The following is a 16,663-nucleotide window of genomic DNA, read 5'->3' on the forward strand; positions in this document are numbered from 1 at the left end:
ATGGGTTTGATGCCTGGTTGGGGCACTAAGGGCTTCCCTGACTGGTGGCTCAGATGGTAAAGAATCCGCCTGCAATGTGGGAGACCTGGGTTCGATCCCTGGATTGTGAAGATCCCCTGGAGGCTGCCCACTCCAGTATTCTGGCCTGGAAAATTCCATAGTCCATGGGGTCGTAAAGAGTCAGCACTAAGATCCCACATGAGTTGGAGCTAAGTTGGAACTTGCAAAGAGTTGGAACTAAGATCCAACATGCTGCAAGGTATGGCCGGAAAACTGACCAAGCAAAATCAAAGCATTTCTGCAGAGAGTTGGACACAGCTAGATCTGAATTCAGATGGCAGCTCAGCCACTTCCCTGCTGTATGACTTCACCTCTTGAGATTCATTTCCCGCTTCTGAAGTGGGGATATCATAGTCGTACGTAAATCACATCCCACAGTGTCCTAGGAATAAAGTGAGCTAAGCTGTTCAGGGGGCCTGGCGCGGTGCTTTGGGTGCAGCAGGCACTTGCTGTTTCCTTCATTAGCTGCCGTCGTAAAAAGCCTGACTCGAGATGATCTTGTTCTTTTAATTGAAGGCAGTGTCAGGAACATCTCAGATACATCAGGACCCTGACAAGGTGAAGACTGGAGCTTGTTTATGTCCTGTAGCCATATCATTTAAAATGCATGATAGCGGTTTCCAGATTAGTGAGCAGGAGGTGAAGTTGCTGGCCGGCCGATGGTGTGCATGGGTGTGGGCTTCCCCTCTGTCTGGGCAAGCACGCCGGGGGCCAAAGGTGAGCCCTGACCCGGGAAAGGACTCTGCAGAATGAGAAGTGTGCAGCCCAGAATGTGATGTTCCAGTGACGATAATGGGAAATTTGAGAGGAAAAAATACTTTCTAAACCATCTGCTGTGTGCCAGGGACTATTTTAAGAAATTTGTAGAGTTTTGGTTTCATTTAATCCTCGCAATACCTCTATGATGTAGATTTTTTGTTTTGGATTTCTTTTTGCTGTGCCACATGGCATGTGGGATGTTAATTCCCTGCCTGAGGATTGAATCTGCACTCGCTGCATTGGAAGCACAGAGTCTTAACCACTGGACCCCCAGGGACGTTCTATGATGTAGGTTTCAGGGGCCCTAAACTCCCACTTTAAATATGAGAAACTAAGGCTTAAAGTTTAACAGAAAAAGGAAACTGTATCTGTCAAGTTCCTGACAAATAGCTTCTGAGACATGAAAATACTCGTCCTCACTGAAATGTTGTGAAGTAATTAGCCTCCAACTAATAAAAAAATTAAAAAAAAAAAACAACAGATGAATGAACAAAAAAAAAGAAAATACTCGTCCTTTCCCCTCCGCTTAGGTGGTGCCCCACAGCTGCGTGGTTATTAAAAGGCAGAGCCAGGATTCAGACACATGTCTCTGACTCTCAGGTCCTCTCCCTGAAGACGGCGTGTCAGACTTTCTGCAGCCCGAAGTGCTGGCCAGCCACCCTCTGTGCCTGTGAGACGGGAGGCGGGCAGTTGGCCTCGTGGGTGGTTTTTGCTTGTCCCTCACTGCCGTGCGGGGAGGAGAGCACACAGCCAAACTCTGTTGTGATTCGCTGGGCTGCCCCAGTCGCTGAGGACTCAGCCGGAGAGGCTGCCAGAGCCAGGGCGCTGTGGGTGCGTGGGCAGGTGGCCTTCTCTTACACGTGGACTGAGGGGTTCAGTCCGTAGGTGGAGGCTGAGGTGGAGAGGAGGAGGAACTCGGGGCCGTGTGGTCCTGTTCACTTGCCTGGCACCAAGCTAGGCATTTCAGATGCGTGGTGTCCCTGCATCCTTACACCACTCTGTGACGTACGTGCTACTGTTATGTGTTCCCATATAACAGATGAAGGAATTGTCCTCTTTATCTAAAGCAGTCATTTCAAGGACTCCTTAAGCACATCAGGAGTCTGTTGGATGGTCAGAGCTCCTGCTGTTTTCATCGCTACATTGTGAGCAATGCTAGGAACAATCAGTAGAAGTGGCAAAGTAACTGGCAAGAAAGGAATAGGGAAAACCCTTGTCTGAATGAAGCAGCATGGGAAATTCCCTGGTGGTGCAGTGGTTAGGACTCTGCACTTTGACTGTGCATTCACTCCCTGGTTGGGGCACTAAGATCCTGCAAGCCATGCAGTGCAGACAAAAAAAAAAAAAAAAAGCAGCAGCATGAATTTGCAGTAGGTTTGTTTGATCCTCCACCTGCCCCCTCCCCGCCTTATTTTTAAAGTCAGTTATACTCTGGAGTGGAAACGGAGAGAGCACAGAGAAGATAGTGGTGGTAACTAGGGAGCTGATTTGAGAGAATAGCATTGAAACATGCATTACCATGTGTAAAATAGGTCGCCATTGGGAGTTTGATGCATGACTCAGGGCGGCCAAAGCTGGTGCTCTGTGACAACCTGGAGGGTTGGGGTGTGGAAGGGCGGGGGTACAGGATGGAGAGACAAATGTATGCCTGTGGCCGCTTCATACTGAGGTACGGTAAAAACAGTCACAGTATTGTAAAGTAATTCAGTTCAGTTCAGTCACTCAGTCGTGTCCGACTCTGCGACCCCATAAATCGCAGCACGCCAGGCCTCCCTGTCCATCACCAACTCCCAGAGTTTACTCAAACTCATGTTCATCGAGTTGGTGATGCCATCCAGCCATCTCATCCTCTGTTGTCCCCTTCTCCTCCTGCCCCAATCCCTCCCAGCATCAGGGTCTTTTCCAATGAGTCAACTCTTTGCATGAGGTGGCCAAAGTATTGGAGTTTCAGCTTCAACATCAGTCCTTCCAATGAACTCTTTAGGACTGATCTCCTTTAGGATGGACTGGTTGGATCTCCTTGCAGTCCAAGGGACTCTCAAGAGTATTCTCCAACACCACAGTTCAAAAGCATCAATTTTTTGGTGCTCAGCTTTCTTCACAGTCCAACTCTCACATCCATACATGACCACTGGAAAAACCATAGCCTTGACTATGTTGACTTGTCAACAAAGGATGGACCTTTGTTGACAAAGTAATGTCTCTGCTTTTTAATATGCTATCTAGGTTGGTCATAACTTTCCTTCCAAGGAGTAAGCGTCTTTTAATTTCATGGCTGCAGTCACCATCTGCAGTGATTTTGGAGCCCCCAAAAATAAAGTCTGACACTGTTTCCACTGTTTCCCCATCTATTTGCCATGAAGTGATGGGACCAGATGCCATGATCTTAGTTTTCTGAATGTTGAGCTTTAAGCCAACTTTTTCACTCTCCTCTTTCACTTTCATCAAGAGGCTTTTTAGTTCCTCTTCACTTTCTGCCATAAGGGTGGTGTCATCTGCATATCTGAGGTTATTGATATTTCCCCCGGCAGTTTTGATTCCAGCTTATGCTTCTTCCAGCCCAGCGTTTCTCATGATGTTCTCTGCATATAAGTTAAATAAGCAGGGTGACAATATACAGCCTTGATGTACTCCTTTTCCTATTTGGAACCAGTCTGTTGTTCCATGTCCAGTTCTAACTGTTGCTTCCTGACCTGCATATAGGTTTCTCAAGAGGCAGGTCAGGTGGTCTGACATTCCCATCTCTTGAAGAATTTTCCACAGTTTATTGTGATCCACACAAAGGTTTTGGCATAGTCAATAAAGCAGAAATAGATGTTTTTCTGGAACTCTCTTGCTTTTTTGATGATCCCGCAGATGTTGGCAATTTGATCTCTGGTTCCTCTGCCTTTTCTAAAACAAGCTTGAACATCTGGAAGCTCACGGTTCACGTATTGCTGAAGCCTGGCTTGGAGAATTTTGAGCATGACTTTGCCAGCGTGTGAGATGAGTACAATTGTGTGGTAGTTTGAGCATTGTTTGGCATTGCCTTTCTTTGGGATTGGAATGAAAACTGACCTTTTCTAGTCCTGTGGCCATTGCTGAGTTTTCCAAATTTGCTGGCATCTTGAGTGCAGCACTTTCACAGCATCATCTTTCAGGATTTGAAATAGTTCAACTGGAATTCCATCACCTCCCCTAGCTTTGTTCGTAGTGATGCTTCCTAGGGCCCACTTGACTTTGCATTCCAGGATGTCTGGCTCTGGGTGAGTGATCACACCATCGTGATTATCTGGGTCATGAAGATATTTTTGGACAGGTCTTCTGTGTATTCTTGCCACCTCTTCTTAATATCTTCTGCTTCTGTTAGGTCCATACCATTTCCGTCCTTTACTGAGCCCATCTTTGCATGAAATGTTCCCTTGGTATCTCTAATTTTCTTGAAGAGATCTCTAGTCTTTCCCATTCTATTGTTTTCCTCTATTTCTTTGCATTGATCTCTGAGGAAGGCTTTCTTATCTCTCCTTGGTATTCTTTGGAACTCTGAATTCAAATGGGTATATCTTTCCTTTTCTCCTTTGCTTTTGGCTTCTCTTCTTTTCACAGCTATTTGTAAGGCCTCCTCAGACAACCATCTTATCTTTTTGCATTTCTTTTCCATGGGGATGGTCTTGATCCCTGTCTCCTGCACAATGTCATGAACCTTTGTCCATAGTTCATCAGGCACTCTATCAGATCTAGTCCCTTAAATCTATTTCTCACTTCCACTGTATAGTCATAAGGGATTTGATTTAGGTCATACCTGAATGGTCTAATGGTTTTCCCTACTTTCTTCAATTTAAGTCTGAATTTGGCAATAAGGAGTTCATGATCTGAGCCACAGTCAGCTCCCAGTCTTGTTTTTGCTGACTATATAGGGCTTCTCTATCTTTGGCTGCAAAGAATATAATCAATCTGATTTTGGTGTTGACCATCTGGTGATATCCATGTGAAGAGTCTTCTCTTGTGTTGTTGGAAGAGGGTGTTTGCTATGACCAGTGCGTTGTCTTGGCAGAACTCTATTAGCCTTTGCCCTGATTCTTTCTGTATCTTCTAACTGAAAAAAAAAAAACAACTTGGGAGAATCAGGAGATCCAGCACATTTTTGACATTGGTCAGCCAGAAGAGGGAAAGTGGATGGATGAGGGAACCGGCCCCAGAAGAAAGAGGGATGGTTGGGTGGGGATGGGAAGGTGCTATATTTTCTTCATAGTGGTTTTAACCACCCAACATACATGTGTTTGTGGACTGCCTGTCTTTTCAGATGGTACACAGAGTAAGGGATTCTGTCGGTTTTGCCTACAAGTTTTTCCCAGTGTCTATCTAGACTGACATGGTAGGTGGGCAATACAGTTTTTCCAATGAATGAATGGACTGTTGAGAAGAATTTGCAAAAGAGGAAGTAGATCAGAGAGTTTCTACTTTCATCACTCTATGGCTGGCATTTCCATGCTGAAGAGTTTCACTGAGGGCCCGGTTCTGTCCCAGCAGCGTGGTAGCAGCTAGAGGTCATGCTTTTGTGGAGAGAGGGCCAAGACATAGGGCATTCCCCTGGGGAGCTTACTGTCTGGTTAAGGAGGCCTCCATTTACAAAGAACTAACAAGAGTCAGTTGCATAAGTTAAGTATGAGGGCATCAGGCACTGTTGGTAAAGGGATCATTCTAGCCACAGAGAAAGGCTTGTTGATTTGCAAAGCAGTGGCTGAGGAAACAGCACCAGAGGTGGAGCAGATGCAGGTTGGACCTGGGAAGAGCGCGTGGCCTGTTCAACCAGGATGCAGGGTACTGGGGAGGTGAGGGCAGCAAAGTTGGCCTCAGTAGTGAAGGCCCAGGGCTTCCACAGTGAGGAGCCTGTAGCCACCAGGCCACAAGGAAGCGCTGAAGGATTCTGAACAAAGCCACAGCCGGACTGATTGTATTTCAGGCGGACATGGCTTCACGGGGAGGGTGGTTTGCCGGAGCCGTAGGAGAGGCACTGAGGCAACTTCTGCACACCAGTGGGAAGTTCCCAGAGCCTGGTCTGGGGGAGGCCGAGACCGATCCAGGTAGCTTCTATCTGTTGAGCGGCTCTTTGTGCCAGACCTTGTGAAGGAGTGGTTGTCAACCCATTTTACAGATGAAAAGGAAGAGACTCAGACACAAAAGGCACTTCAGCTACTAAGATACAGGGGACTGCGGCGAAGACGGATGAAATGGAGGAGGAGGTCAAACCGAAGAAGCCAGGATATCAGTCTTGTCTAAAATGAGGCATGGCACTGAGTAAAATAAGGAACTTCTGGGGACTTCTCTGGTGGCTCAGCGATTAAGACTTTGAGCTTCCACTGCAGGGGGTGTGGGTTCGATCCCTGCTCGGTGAACTAAGATCTTGCAAGCTGCCTGGTGTGGCCAAAATTAAAAAATAAAGTAATTTTTTTCTTATTTAGTGAAAAATATTCAGCGTGTTAGGTGTGTTAGGCATTGCCTGGGCTGGAAAGGTAAAGATGAAGAGAGTCATCCCTCCACAGTAGGGAGCTCAAAGTCTGACAGGAGGATGAGGGCAAAGGCGCAGCTGTGTGAGGAGACGGGAAGAAAGCTTCTGTACCAAGAAGAACAACTTAAAAAAAAAGTAATTGTTTGTTTTTAGTTGCACTGGTTCTTTGTTGCTGCGATTGGGCTTTTTTTAGTTGCAGCTGGGGGAGGGCTACCGACTCCAGTTGCGTTGCTCGGGCTCCTCTTGTTGCGGAGCACAGACTCGAGAGCGCAGGCTCAGTTGTTGGCAGCACGTGGCCTCAGTAGATGCTCCAATGCACGTGCAATCTTCCTGGAGCAGGGATCAAACCCGTGTCTCTGGCAGGCAGATTCTCAACCCCTGGACCACCAGGCAAATCCCAAGAAGAGCTTCTGTAGGCGGAAAGGAAGTTCCAGTTGGAAGGTAAAAGATGGTTATTGGTACAATATTTTCTTGCCACAAAGGGACGGATTAATTTTGTGTAATTCACAGTGAATTCTGTGAATATTAAGGATGTTTTCTCCTATGAGAGTTTTGCACTTGTACTTTCGTGCTTGAGTGGATCGGCATCTTATCTCAAGGGTTTGGCATTTAACAGCTGCAAGCTTTCAAAATGTCTTTTCTTGAAGTGTTTGAATTGAAATGATGACATGGATCCTCCTGTCTCTTTTTCCTTTCTTCATTGTGGTCAGTATTTGCTGAATGCTCACTGGTACAAAACCCAGTGAGCACTAAGGACTTTATAAGAGAGGACGTAAGAAATATGGAGCCCTGGCTTCCCAGAGCTTCCAGTCTTGGAAATTGCAGGACAGGACTAGCTGGAAGTGACATATCCTGTCTGTATTGGTGATACCTGCATGTGGTTTAGCAGCAGCCTTGACGGTTTTGGAGGGGTTTTGGCGCCCAGCCTCTTTAGTTGACCAGGTGGAGGAAGGGGAGGATAGGGTGGCCTGGCAGGGAGGTTGTGTTTTTAGACATGGAAGAGATAATCAAGTCTCAGAGTAGAAAGAGGGAGTGGCTCCTTGGTCCTGGCCCAAGGGGAAGGGAACTAGAGGTGACTGTGTTACCTTTTACTGGGTGGGGTGCCTACCTCATGCTGAGGTTCGCTGTGCATTAGCTCATGTAGTACCTGAGTAGTCCTTTGAGGTAGGCTGAGCATCCGACTTTCATTTTGTTTGTTTTTTTCTTGTTTGGGGCTGTGCTGGGTCTTTGCTGCTGCGAGGGCTTTTCCCTAGTTGCGGTGCCTGGGCTTCTCACGGCAGTGGCTCCTCTTGTGGACCACGGGCTCTACGGCGTGAGGGCTGGTTGCGGTTCCCTGGCTCTACGGCTCAGGCTCAGTACTTGTAGGCACACAGGCTTAGTGGCTCCGCGGCACATGGGATCTCTTTGGACCAGGGATCCAACCTGTGTCTCCTGCATTGGCAGGCAGGTTCTTTACCACTGAGCCACCAGGAAAGTCTTGAGCACCGACTTTGCAGGTGAGCCTCTGATGCTCTGGGAAGTTGTCTGTTTGCAAAGTTCCCCCTGTGGGGATGCAGCCAGCCAGGACTTAATCCTACCGTGTCCCTGCTGCCCTTTCCCTCCTAGGAGGGGCTGCCTCTGGGCAGGACGGCAAGGAGGAGGGCTGAGAACATGGGCCTGGCCTGTGCCAGGGAACGGGGCTGGGGTGGGGGGTAGCAGAGGAAGGGTGGATTGGCAGAGGGGAGCCACACGCAGGCACTCCTGCCGGTGCTCCGGGTGTCTCTTCGGGCACCCGGGCTCCCCTCGGTCATCTTTCTTGCCACCTCGCTACTCAGCGTGTACCATTTGCTGGAATTTATACTTACGTGTTTCCTTTACTTGTTCTGCCAGCATTTGTTGACAGTTGCTTTTTCCTTCTCCTTTCTTCTCTCCTGACTCTTCAAACTGGGGTTTTAGCCTCAAGCGAGCACTGACTTACTGTTTCCTGTCAGGTGTGTTTCAGGCTTCAGAGCCCCTGGGGGGTGCGGAGGAGCTGGGTGGGTTGCTGTCTTTGCTTTCTGATCTGGTATCCAGTGCGCCGCACACCGTAGAAGACAGCTGTTTAGATCTGGCTGATGGAGCAACTCGGGGCTGTTCAGTTGTGTCAGGCTAGGTCTTGTCAAACTGTACCGATGTAAGCAGTGTTCCATGTCAGGACCTACAGCTTTATGACATGGAAGCCTTGTAATTTCACTGTGTCATCCTAAACACATCTTATCGCCCATTAGAAAAGCTTTAGATGTGACTGAACCCCCAAAGTACTCCAAAACATCTCCTTTCCACCCAAGCGTGACTGGTCCCAGAACTGTTCTAAAGTGCGTGCAGCCATGTGAACGTTGTATTGTGTGGTTATCACTGGGTGGAGAGTGAGGGAGCTTGACATGTGTCTTTCCAAGTGTCAGCAGTCACAGCCTTACGTTCGCTTCCCTTTACTGCTCAAACGACACTTAGAAAAGACTAAATATAACCCCCTCCGCTCTGCAGACTTCTTCAGCGCCACACCAGAGGGCCTGTGATTTCGACTCTGGGAATCTGAGTCTCCTGGGCATTCTTGTTTGCTTGAACAGCTTTCTATACTTAGAAAAGAGAGGGCAGAAAGATTTAGGTTAATTCTGAAGTCACCCCAGGATGAAAAGTTGTTCATTTCTCTAAAGGGTTAGTGAGCGCCTCTTCAGGACCAGCGCGGGGGGCCCAGGGCTCACCATCGTGGTGGCATGTGGCCTGCTCGTGGCCGGAACAGGGCTCATCGGCTGTCCCTGCGCTTGCTCAGCCTCTGGGGCGAGGGGCCGGAAGCTGCCTTCTGGGGGCCGAGCACGCCCTGGTGCCCTGTATTGTCTGTGATGCCGGGAGTAGCTGCTGCCAGGCGGTGCCAGCTCGCCTGCCCGGCACTCTCGTCAGCCGCCCGAGACACCCTGTACTTCCACAGACGAGAGCTCCCCCCTCGTGTCCGAGGGCCTCCTGTCGCTGACTAAATATTTGTCTTGGGTTTGCTCTTATGCAGCCTCGTGCTCCCAGCACGCGGAGTGGGCCTTCCCGGGGCAGGGCGGGGGCCTGGGCCCCAGTGTCTGCGGAGTTCCGAGAGGGAGAGCCAGGCCCTTGGCCAGGCACGGCGGGGTCTGGCATGGGGCTGAGTCAGTCCTGCGGCTGGGTGGAAAGAGCACGAGTGTGGGCACCAAACCCAGACCCACCTCAGCTGTGAATCCCAGACCCATCGTCCCCTGCCTGCCCTTCAGGATGTGCCTTCGTCTCTCCAGGCCTCGAATGTTCTGTCCCGGAAGCAGGGAGGTAGGAAAATACCTGCTTTCAGAACTAAATGATAAGCCAAGTCCAGTTCTGGCACATATTAGCCCCTTAGTCATTTAATTATATATATATATATATATATATTTGGAGTAGTAATTATCAAAGATTGTACAGTATTGAGAAGTATAGAACAAAATACAATTATTGGAGGAGAGTTACTCCATGATACTGATTTGAATCTTGACTCTCATCATTGGCTTGTATTTCCTAGAAATAATAATTAAAACACTAAACACTTATGGAAGACTCACATGTCCGATATGCTAAGCGCATTATCTCTTAACTTGACAACAGTCCCATGAAGTAGTTGTTTTCATCACCCCCTACTTTACAGATGAGGAAACTGAGGGCCAGAGAGGCTGAGTTACAGCCCCAAGGTGACTGACTCCACAAGAAGCGGAGGAGGGAGACTTCATAAAAGGCAGGGCTTTTCTTATCCTGAAGCTGTCACTCTTATTTAACAGCCTGTTTCTCTACCAGTGAGTAGCATGAGTGACGTGAGCCTCCAGTGGAATCCTGCCCGCGGGCCCTGCTGCCTCCTCGGGGGTTTGACCCCAAACTCTGCCCGGTGGCCCGACCCCCCAGTGAAAGGACGAGTCATGGGCGGTCGTGCCCAGCCCTTGTCATGCTGTCTTGTCTGCACTGTCTGATGTGGTTTTCTCTGCCTCTCGCTCTTAAGCAGCAGACCTGCTTGGACTGTAAGAAGAACTTCTGCACCACCTGTTCGAGCCAAGTGGGGGCCGGTCCCCGGCTCTGCCTTCTCTGCCAGCGCGTCTGCGCCACGGGCTTCCGGCGGGAGGAGCTCATGAAGATGAAGGTGAAGGACCTGAGGGACTATCTCAGCCTCCACGACATCTCTACCGACATGTGCCGGGAGAAGGAGGAGCTGGTGTTCCTGGTGCTCAGCCAGCAGCCCGTCATCTCCCAGGAGGGCAGGACTCAGGCGCCCCCCTTGGGCCCCGACTTCCCCGAGCAGCAGGCCTTCCTCACCCGGCCCCACACCAGCACCGTGCCGCCTACCTCACCCGGCCTCCCGTCTGCACCCCCCGGCCAGGCGCAGGGCCGGCAGCAGGTACAGCCACGCGCGGCCTCCCATCTCTCCAGGGCGAGCTCCGGTCCCTCTCTCCCCGCACCATGGGAGGGGGTTCAGTGCGTGGGTCACGGGACGCCTTTCTGCCTACCGCCGACGGAGGGTGTTTTCTGGACTGCAGACTCACGTTTGGGCTTTTCTTAGATGGATGCACGGTACTGGGTTTTTGTGTTTTTCTGTTTCTTTGTAATAGGTTCCTATCCCATTTAGAGAGTTTAAAAAAATTGGTTGTTCTAGAAACATTTTGAGAAAATTCACTGTTAGGTCTCCACATTTGGTTCTGATCAGATTACCCTCCTGCTTTCTCACCCTATGGTCTTCCTTGGCCAACGGGGAATTCGGTTCCTCAGTGATCATCACAAGGCGCAAGGGAGCAAAAAGGACCACGTGGGACTTCCCTGGTGGTCCAGGGGTTATGACTGTGAGCTACCAGTGCAGGGCGCACAGGTTTGATCCCTGGTTGGGGAAATTCTGCGAGCCGTGTGGTGAGGCCAAAAAAAAGAGTATGTGGAGGCAAGGCAGAGGAGGGAAACGCTGTGACTGAGACACGAGCATGGCCCCTGCCAGCGCTGTCTGGGCTGGGGTGTGGTTGGAGGGCTACTGAACAGTAGGCAGCCTTGTCAGCATCCCAGCAGGGTCTGGGGGTGGTGGGCTCAGAGCAGCACCTGGACTGAATTATGAACCAGGCTTGGAAAGCTCAGAAACGAGGATTATGTCGCTTCTACGCTGAGAAAGCCCTCTGAGGGGGAAGTAGGTGTGGAAACCAACTGTTGGATTCGAGTGATGCCAGTGGCTCAGCGGTAAATAATCCGCCCACTGACACAGGAGGCTTGGGTTCTGTCCCTGCGTCAGGAAGATCCCCTGGAGAAAGAAATGGCAACCCACCCCAGCATTCTTTCCTGGAGAATTCCATGGATAGAGGAGCCTGGTGGGCTACAGTCCATAGGGTTGCAAAGTCAGACATGACTTAGTGACTAAACAATAACAATGCTCTGAATGGTGGTTATCACTGAGGAGAGGTTTGAGGTGGGTGAAAGAGGAAAGGATAGGGTGTCAGACAGCAAGACTGGTGTCAAGTTATAAGATAGGAAGCAAACACCCACACACTCGGTGGGGAGCGGGGGAGGACCCAGCGCCGGGAAGGCAGGAGGCTTCAGCCAGAGGTCTGGGGTGGGGACGGGGGAAGTGGTCCCCCGCCTCCAGTGGCAGAGGCACTGGACAGAGGATGGGAGGTAGCTGGAAGCTGTGTGTGTAGCCCCAGGGGACCCTGTAAGGTTAGGACCGACAGGAAGTGGGCTCCCAGGACGTGAGCAGAGGGCCGGCTCTGCAGACTAGGTGCTCATGGTGGGGAGAGGGGAGGGTTGGGTGAAGAGGCAGCCTCTAGCTTCCAGGTGCTGGGTCTCTAGGAGCTATTTTTCCATGCATTTGTTTATTCAGTGAGCATGTATTAACCACCTCCGAAGTGCCAGGATCACTGTCATCGGGGCGTGGTGACGTCCTGTAGCTATCCTTCAGTATGTCAGTGAGCCTTTTAGTCATCTGACTTGGGCAACAGTGGGAGGATTCGGACCTAGAAGATCCAGTTTCCACATCCTGTTGGTCACTGACTCTCGGGTCACTTCCAGGAGGTCTGAGCCTTTAACAAGGCAATGAGGTTAGTAATCCAGACAACTTTGGCTCCTGCCAGGATGTGGGGAGGACTGACTGGCGGCGTGATCCCACGTCTGAAGGGCTTTGAGCTGCCCAGAGCAGGCATGCCAGTGTTGTCGTCCCCCACACAGGACGTGCGGGGCTGCCGTCTCTCGTTTCTGACCCCCACCTCTGCTGGGACGGGGCCCCTGACTCAGCCCTGACGGGCACTGGGCCATGAAGGCTGCTGTGACCGCACGCTCCCCTGCAGGAAGCGCATGTGGTCTGAGCGGGCTTTCCCCTCACGCGCCCTGGGACGCCACTGCCTCTCGGCTCTGCTCTGCCTGCTGGACAGGCAGGGCCGCCTGTCTTGACTGCCTCCCTTTGCTTGGTCCAGGGTTTTCTCTCTGTTTATGGGGAGCCAGTAGAGTGCCTCGAGGGAATTTTTTTTCCCTGAAAGAACCTTCAAGTGGGTTCCTTTGATTAATCAGAAGTTTGCAGACTGCACGCATAGGTCACACCATGTGCCAGAGCTTCATTGGGTGCTTCTCCTCTGATGTTTCCAGAAGGCCTTCAGGTCAGCTCACGTCCCCTGTTCTGGTGAGGCCTGCATTTTGCCAGCCAGAAAAACAGGGCGAGCGCAGTAGCTTGTGCAGGGCGGCCTGACAGTCTGTAGCGAGCCGCACACAGGCTGCGCGTCTGCTTGGCAACGCTCGCCCACCGGGGCCCTTCCCTGCGCCTGTAACGCCCCGGCAGTAGTTGCTAGTGAAGGAAGCGCATGGACCAGAGCTAGCTGCGGACAGACACTCACTGGAGACCTGGGTTCAGCCAGTGGGCACACTGGAAAGACAGGCGCGTACTCTGCAGCACAAGACCGTGTTTCTCTTGTGGAAAAGAGAAGACATACAGAAACTGGCTACTTAGGAAGAGGTTAGGCTCCTAACAGCTTCTTGGAACTCCAAGGTGACACCAGGAGGCCAGTGGGTGCCACGCTGACGTAAAGCCAAGAAAAATCTGGGCGTTGTTTGGGAAGCATCTCTGTCCATGTGTGCTGTGTACAGGAGCTTATTGTCACTTGGCATTTTTGGTGACAGTTATTTCTGCTCTTCATTTCTGTTGTGGTTGCGTGCCTTTTCTTAATTAGCTCCATATTATGCATTCTGACCTGAGGTGAGCAGCGGGGGCAGTGAGTGACTGGTTTCCCAGGTGGTCCCTTTGCTGGTTCTCTGAAGAGTCCAGTGGAAAAGGCCTGTGAGCTCGGACACCTCTTTGCTCTGGGCTCACACCAGACCCATCACCTGTTTGGGGGCTGTGAGTGGAAACGATCTAGGTGAGGGATTTGTGGCTCCCAGTTCTGACTACTCTGTGGCAAAACCTGAAGGAATACCTAGGGGAAACCTTTTGAGAGTTTAGACTTCTGAGCTGAATGAAACTTCTTAAGCATAGGCATTAGTCTTATATAGTCTCAGGTTAATAGACTCTTTGATGCCTTAAAATAAGTTTTGACTGGGTTTTAAGATAGCTCTTAGTAACAGTCTACTCTGCTGCTTTGAGCATATTTCTAGAATTTCTAATGAGAGCAGTAACTAGCCAGAAGGCGGGGGGTGCGGGCGTGGTGAGGGTCTGGAAACTTTTATCTTATCTGGGCCAGATGAGGAAGCCGGGGAGATTTCATGTGGCAGAAGTGAAGACATAGTTTGAACAGTTGGGGAGAAAAGAGTTGACACTGATCTGGGGGCAAAACCAGGGATGGCGGGCGGAAGTTGTAGGGTTGGCATTTTGGCGTCAGTGGGTCAGGAACGGACTTGACAGCGGTCTGGCAGAGGAGGGCCGTGTGATCTTCCTTCCACTCGGAGTGCGCAAGCTGAGTGCAAGCTGAGCCGACACCGATGGTGAGTGGCAGATAATGCCATCCTGGCAGTAGGCAGAATTAATGCCATCCTGTTCTAGAGTTGAAATCTATGCGTATCGCTTCCCTGCCTGACAGAGTCAGGCTTCTAAAATGCTATTAAGGGAGACTCCAGGTTCCCGGGGAGACAGGAGTGCGTTTGGATATGGTGTGAGCTGGCAAGAGCCCCATGCCATCCCTGGGACCGTTCTGCGGATGTGACGCCATCTTTCTCTCCCCGCAGGCCAATGGCCATGTGTCTCAGGACCAAGAGGAGCCCGTCTACCTGGAGCGCACGGCTGGAGCCCCTGCTGAGGACGAGACCCAGGTGGGCCCTGCGGCGCCTGTGCCTCCGCCTTTGCTCCCGCTGCTGTTCTCGTCAGGACCCTCTGGGTGGCCTCACGGGGGAGAGGGGAGGAGCAGGCTGTGATGACAGTCCTTCTGAAGTCCTGTCTTCAGGGGTGGTGTTCAGTGAGCGTTCCTGGTGAACCTCGGGAGCGGTCCGTGTCACAACGGAGACTGGGGAGCAGCCGGAGGGCAGGCTCCTGGTGCCGCTGTGCCAGTCTTGTTCTTTTCCTCTGCTTCTAGCACACGGTGGCCATTGTCAGGGGAAGGAGGTCAGATAATCGGGAGGAAAAATGAGAGGGCATTTAGGGCACTGCCGTGGGGCCGCAGAGCTGTGGTCTCCGGTGTGCAGAGAGGATCCTTGCCTGGGAAGCGGGCTTCTTCTGTGGGAAAGCAGAACTCTCCAGGGGAGAAAGACCCAGGCCGAGCGCAGCAGTCTCTCGTGCTGCCTCGTTCCATCTCCACGGGGAGCCCGGGTGGTGGGACTGCTGCCGCCTCTTTACGGGGGGCAGATGGGCTCAGAGGGGTGAGCATCATGCTTGATACTGCTCAGCATCAGTCAGAGGAGGAATCGGGATCCAAAACCACCTGCCTCAGCCTGCTGCTGCTCCTCCTGCCTGGCCTGGGGGTGGGTCTGTGGCCAGCTGGGCCTGAGCATAGCCCTCGGGGCAGGAAGAGACGGAGGTCTGTCTGGCGATGCAGAGCCTGGGGCCACATAATCCTCCACGTGCCCCTGTTCCTGCTTGCCTTGAGGCCAGTCACCAAAAGCACAGGGTGATGAGAGCTCTGGGGTCCTGGGAGTGATGAGGGCGGGGGCGGGGAGCCCATCCATCCCATCTTTGCCTTTGCAGTCCGTCGACTCAGAGGACAGCTTTGTCCCAGGCCGGAGGGCCTCGCTGTCTGACCTGACCGACCTGGAGGACATCGAAGGTCTCACTGTGCGACAGCTCAAGGAGATCCTGGCTCGCAACTTCGTCAACTACAAGGGCTGCTGTGAGAAGTGGGAACTGATGGAGAGGGTGACGCGGCTGTACAAGGACCAGAAGGGACTCCAGCACCTGGGTGAGGGGCCGTGTGGGCGGCAGCAGCGCAGAGCTCCAGAGCGCCTGCTCTCTCGCTTTAGGGTCCACATCGACCTGACTCGATTTCCGTGCTTTTAGCTGAGGAAGGAGCCACCTTACGCATTTGCATCCTCTAATAATAACGGTCCTTTGGAGCTGAGTTCCCCGGGTGGGGGTCAGGCATCATGTATATGTATTTAATCCTCAGGGCAGCCTGTGAAATAGGCATTGTTAGCATCTTCCCTTCACTGGAGAGCCTAGATTGGCCCTGAGGAATTCTGCATCTAAGTCCATGGCCTTTCCTGCCTTAGGTCGCCCCGTCAGACTCACCACTACCTCTGGACATACTCAAACTCTGTACACAGGTGCTGGCACGCTGTGTGTGTCCTGTCTGCCTGGGGCTGTTCATTTTCCAAAGCATTTTCCATGGTATCATTTAGAGTGATGCACAGTAAAACAAGGTCTGTAGTCAAATGAGTTTGGGGAAGAAAAAAACTTGCTGTTATGTCCATGCTGCCGATTCGTGGTAAGATGAAGACTGTACCAGTCAAGGCAGAAAAGCCCTGCAGGAGAGAGTCTAGCTGTCTGGAACTCCGCATTTCCTGAAATGACTTCACCCATTCGTTCCCCAGCTGATTGGGGTCCTGCAGGTCCATGTTGTGCTGACTTGCCTGCTCACAGTAGTTGAAGTCAGATTCGGGTTCTCCTTTCCCAGGAGCTTAGATTCATCAGAGTTAGGGGACATCTGCCTGGTCACCTGATCACAGGCTCTTCCCTTTGGGACGGTCCCCAGAACCTCCCCAAAAGAGGGACAAGGGCCTGGGACTAGGAGATGGAGCCTCTGGGGAGTCGCACCCAGACGCCCTGGCCAACCGGGACAGGCTGCTTCTCCTTTCTTGGCTTTAACGCCGGCTTCCGAGGCAACAGAGAAAAAGGACACTGTGCTTGTGCACTCTCCTTCCTGCCTGGCAGTTTTGTTCATGGTAAAGCAGTGGAAGCCCTTTTTCTAAGACTAGACCAGA

At 51.5% G+C, this 16,663-nt stretch overlaps 1 protein-coding gene across 5 annotated transcripts in view; it reads left to right on the forward strand.

Annotated features, from left to right (window-relative positions):
• RFFL (ring finger and FYVE like domain containing E3 ubiquitin protein ligase) overlaps window positions 1-16,663 on the forward strand; it is a 74,549-nt gene that overhangs the window by 52,551 nt on the left and 5,335 nt on the right. For 4 of the 5 annotated variants that reach the window (XM_043903042.1, XM_043903040.1, XM_043903038.1 and 1 more), the window contains 3 exons: window positions 10,308-10,700; window positions 14,480-14,563; window positions 15,432-15,642. In XM_043903042.1, the coding sequence (XP_043758977.1) occupies window positions 10,308-10,700; window positions 14,480-14,563; window positions 15,432-15,642 (688 nt within the window). The remainder of the gene's footprint in view (window positions 1-10,307; window positions 10,701-14,479; window positions 14,564-15,431; window positions 15,643-16,663) is intronic. The other variant, XM_043903039.1, reaches the window with a different exon arrangement.

This window comes from Cervus elaphus, chromosome 5, assembly GCF_910594005.1.
Source record: "Cervus elaphus chromosome 5, mCerEla1.1, whole genome shotgun sequence".
NCBI classification, from domain to species: Eukaryota; Metazoa; Chordata; class Mammalia; order Artiodactyla; family Cervidae; genus Cervus; species Cervus elaphus.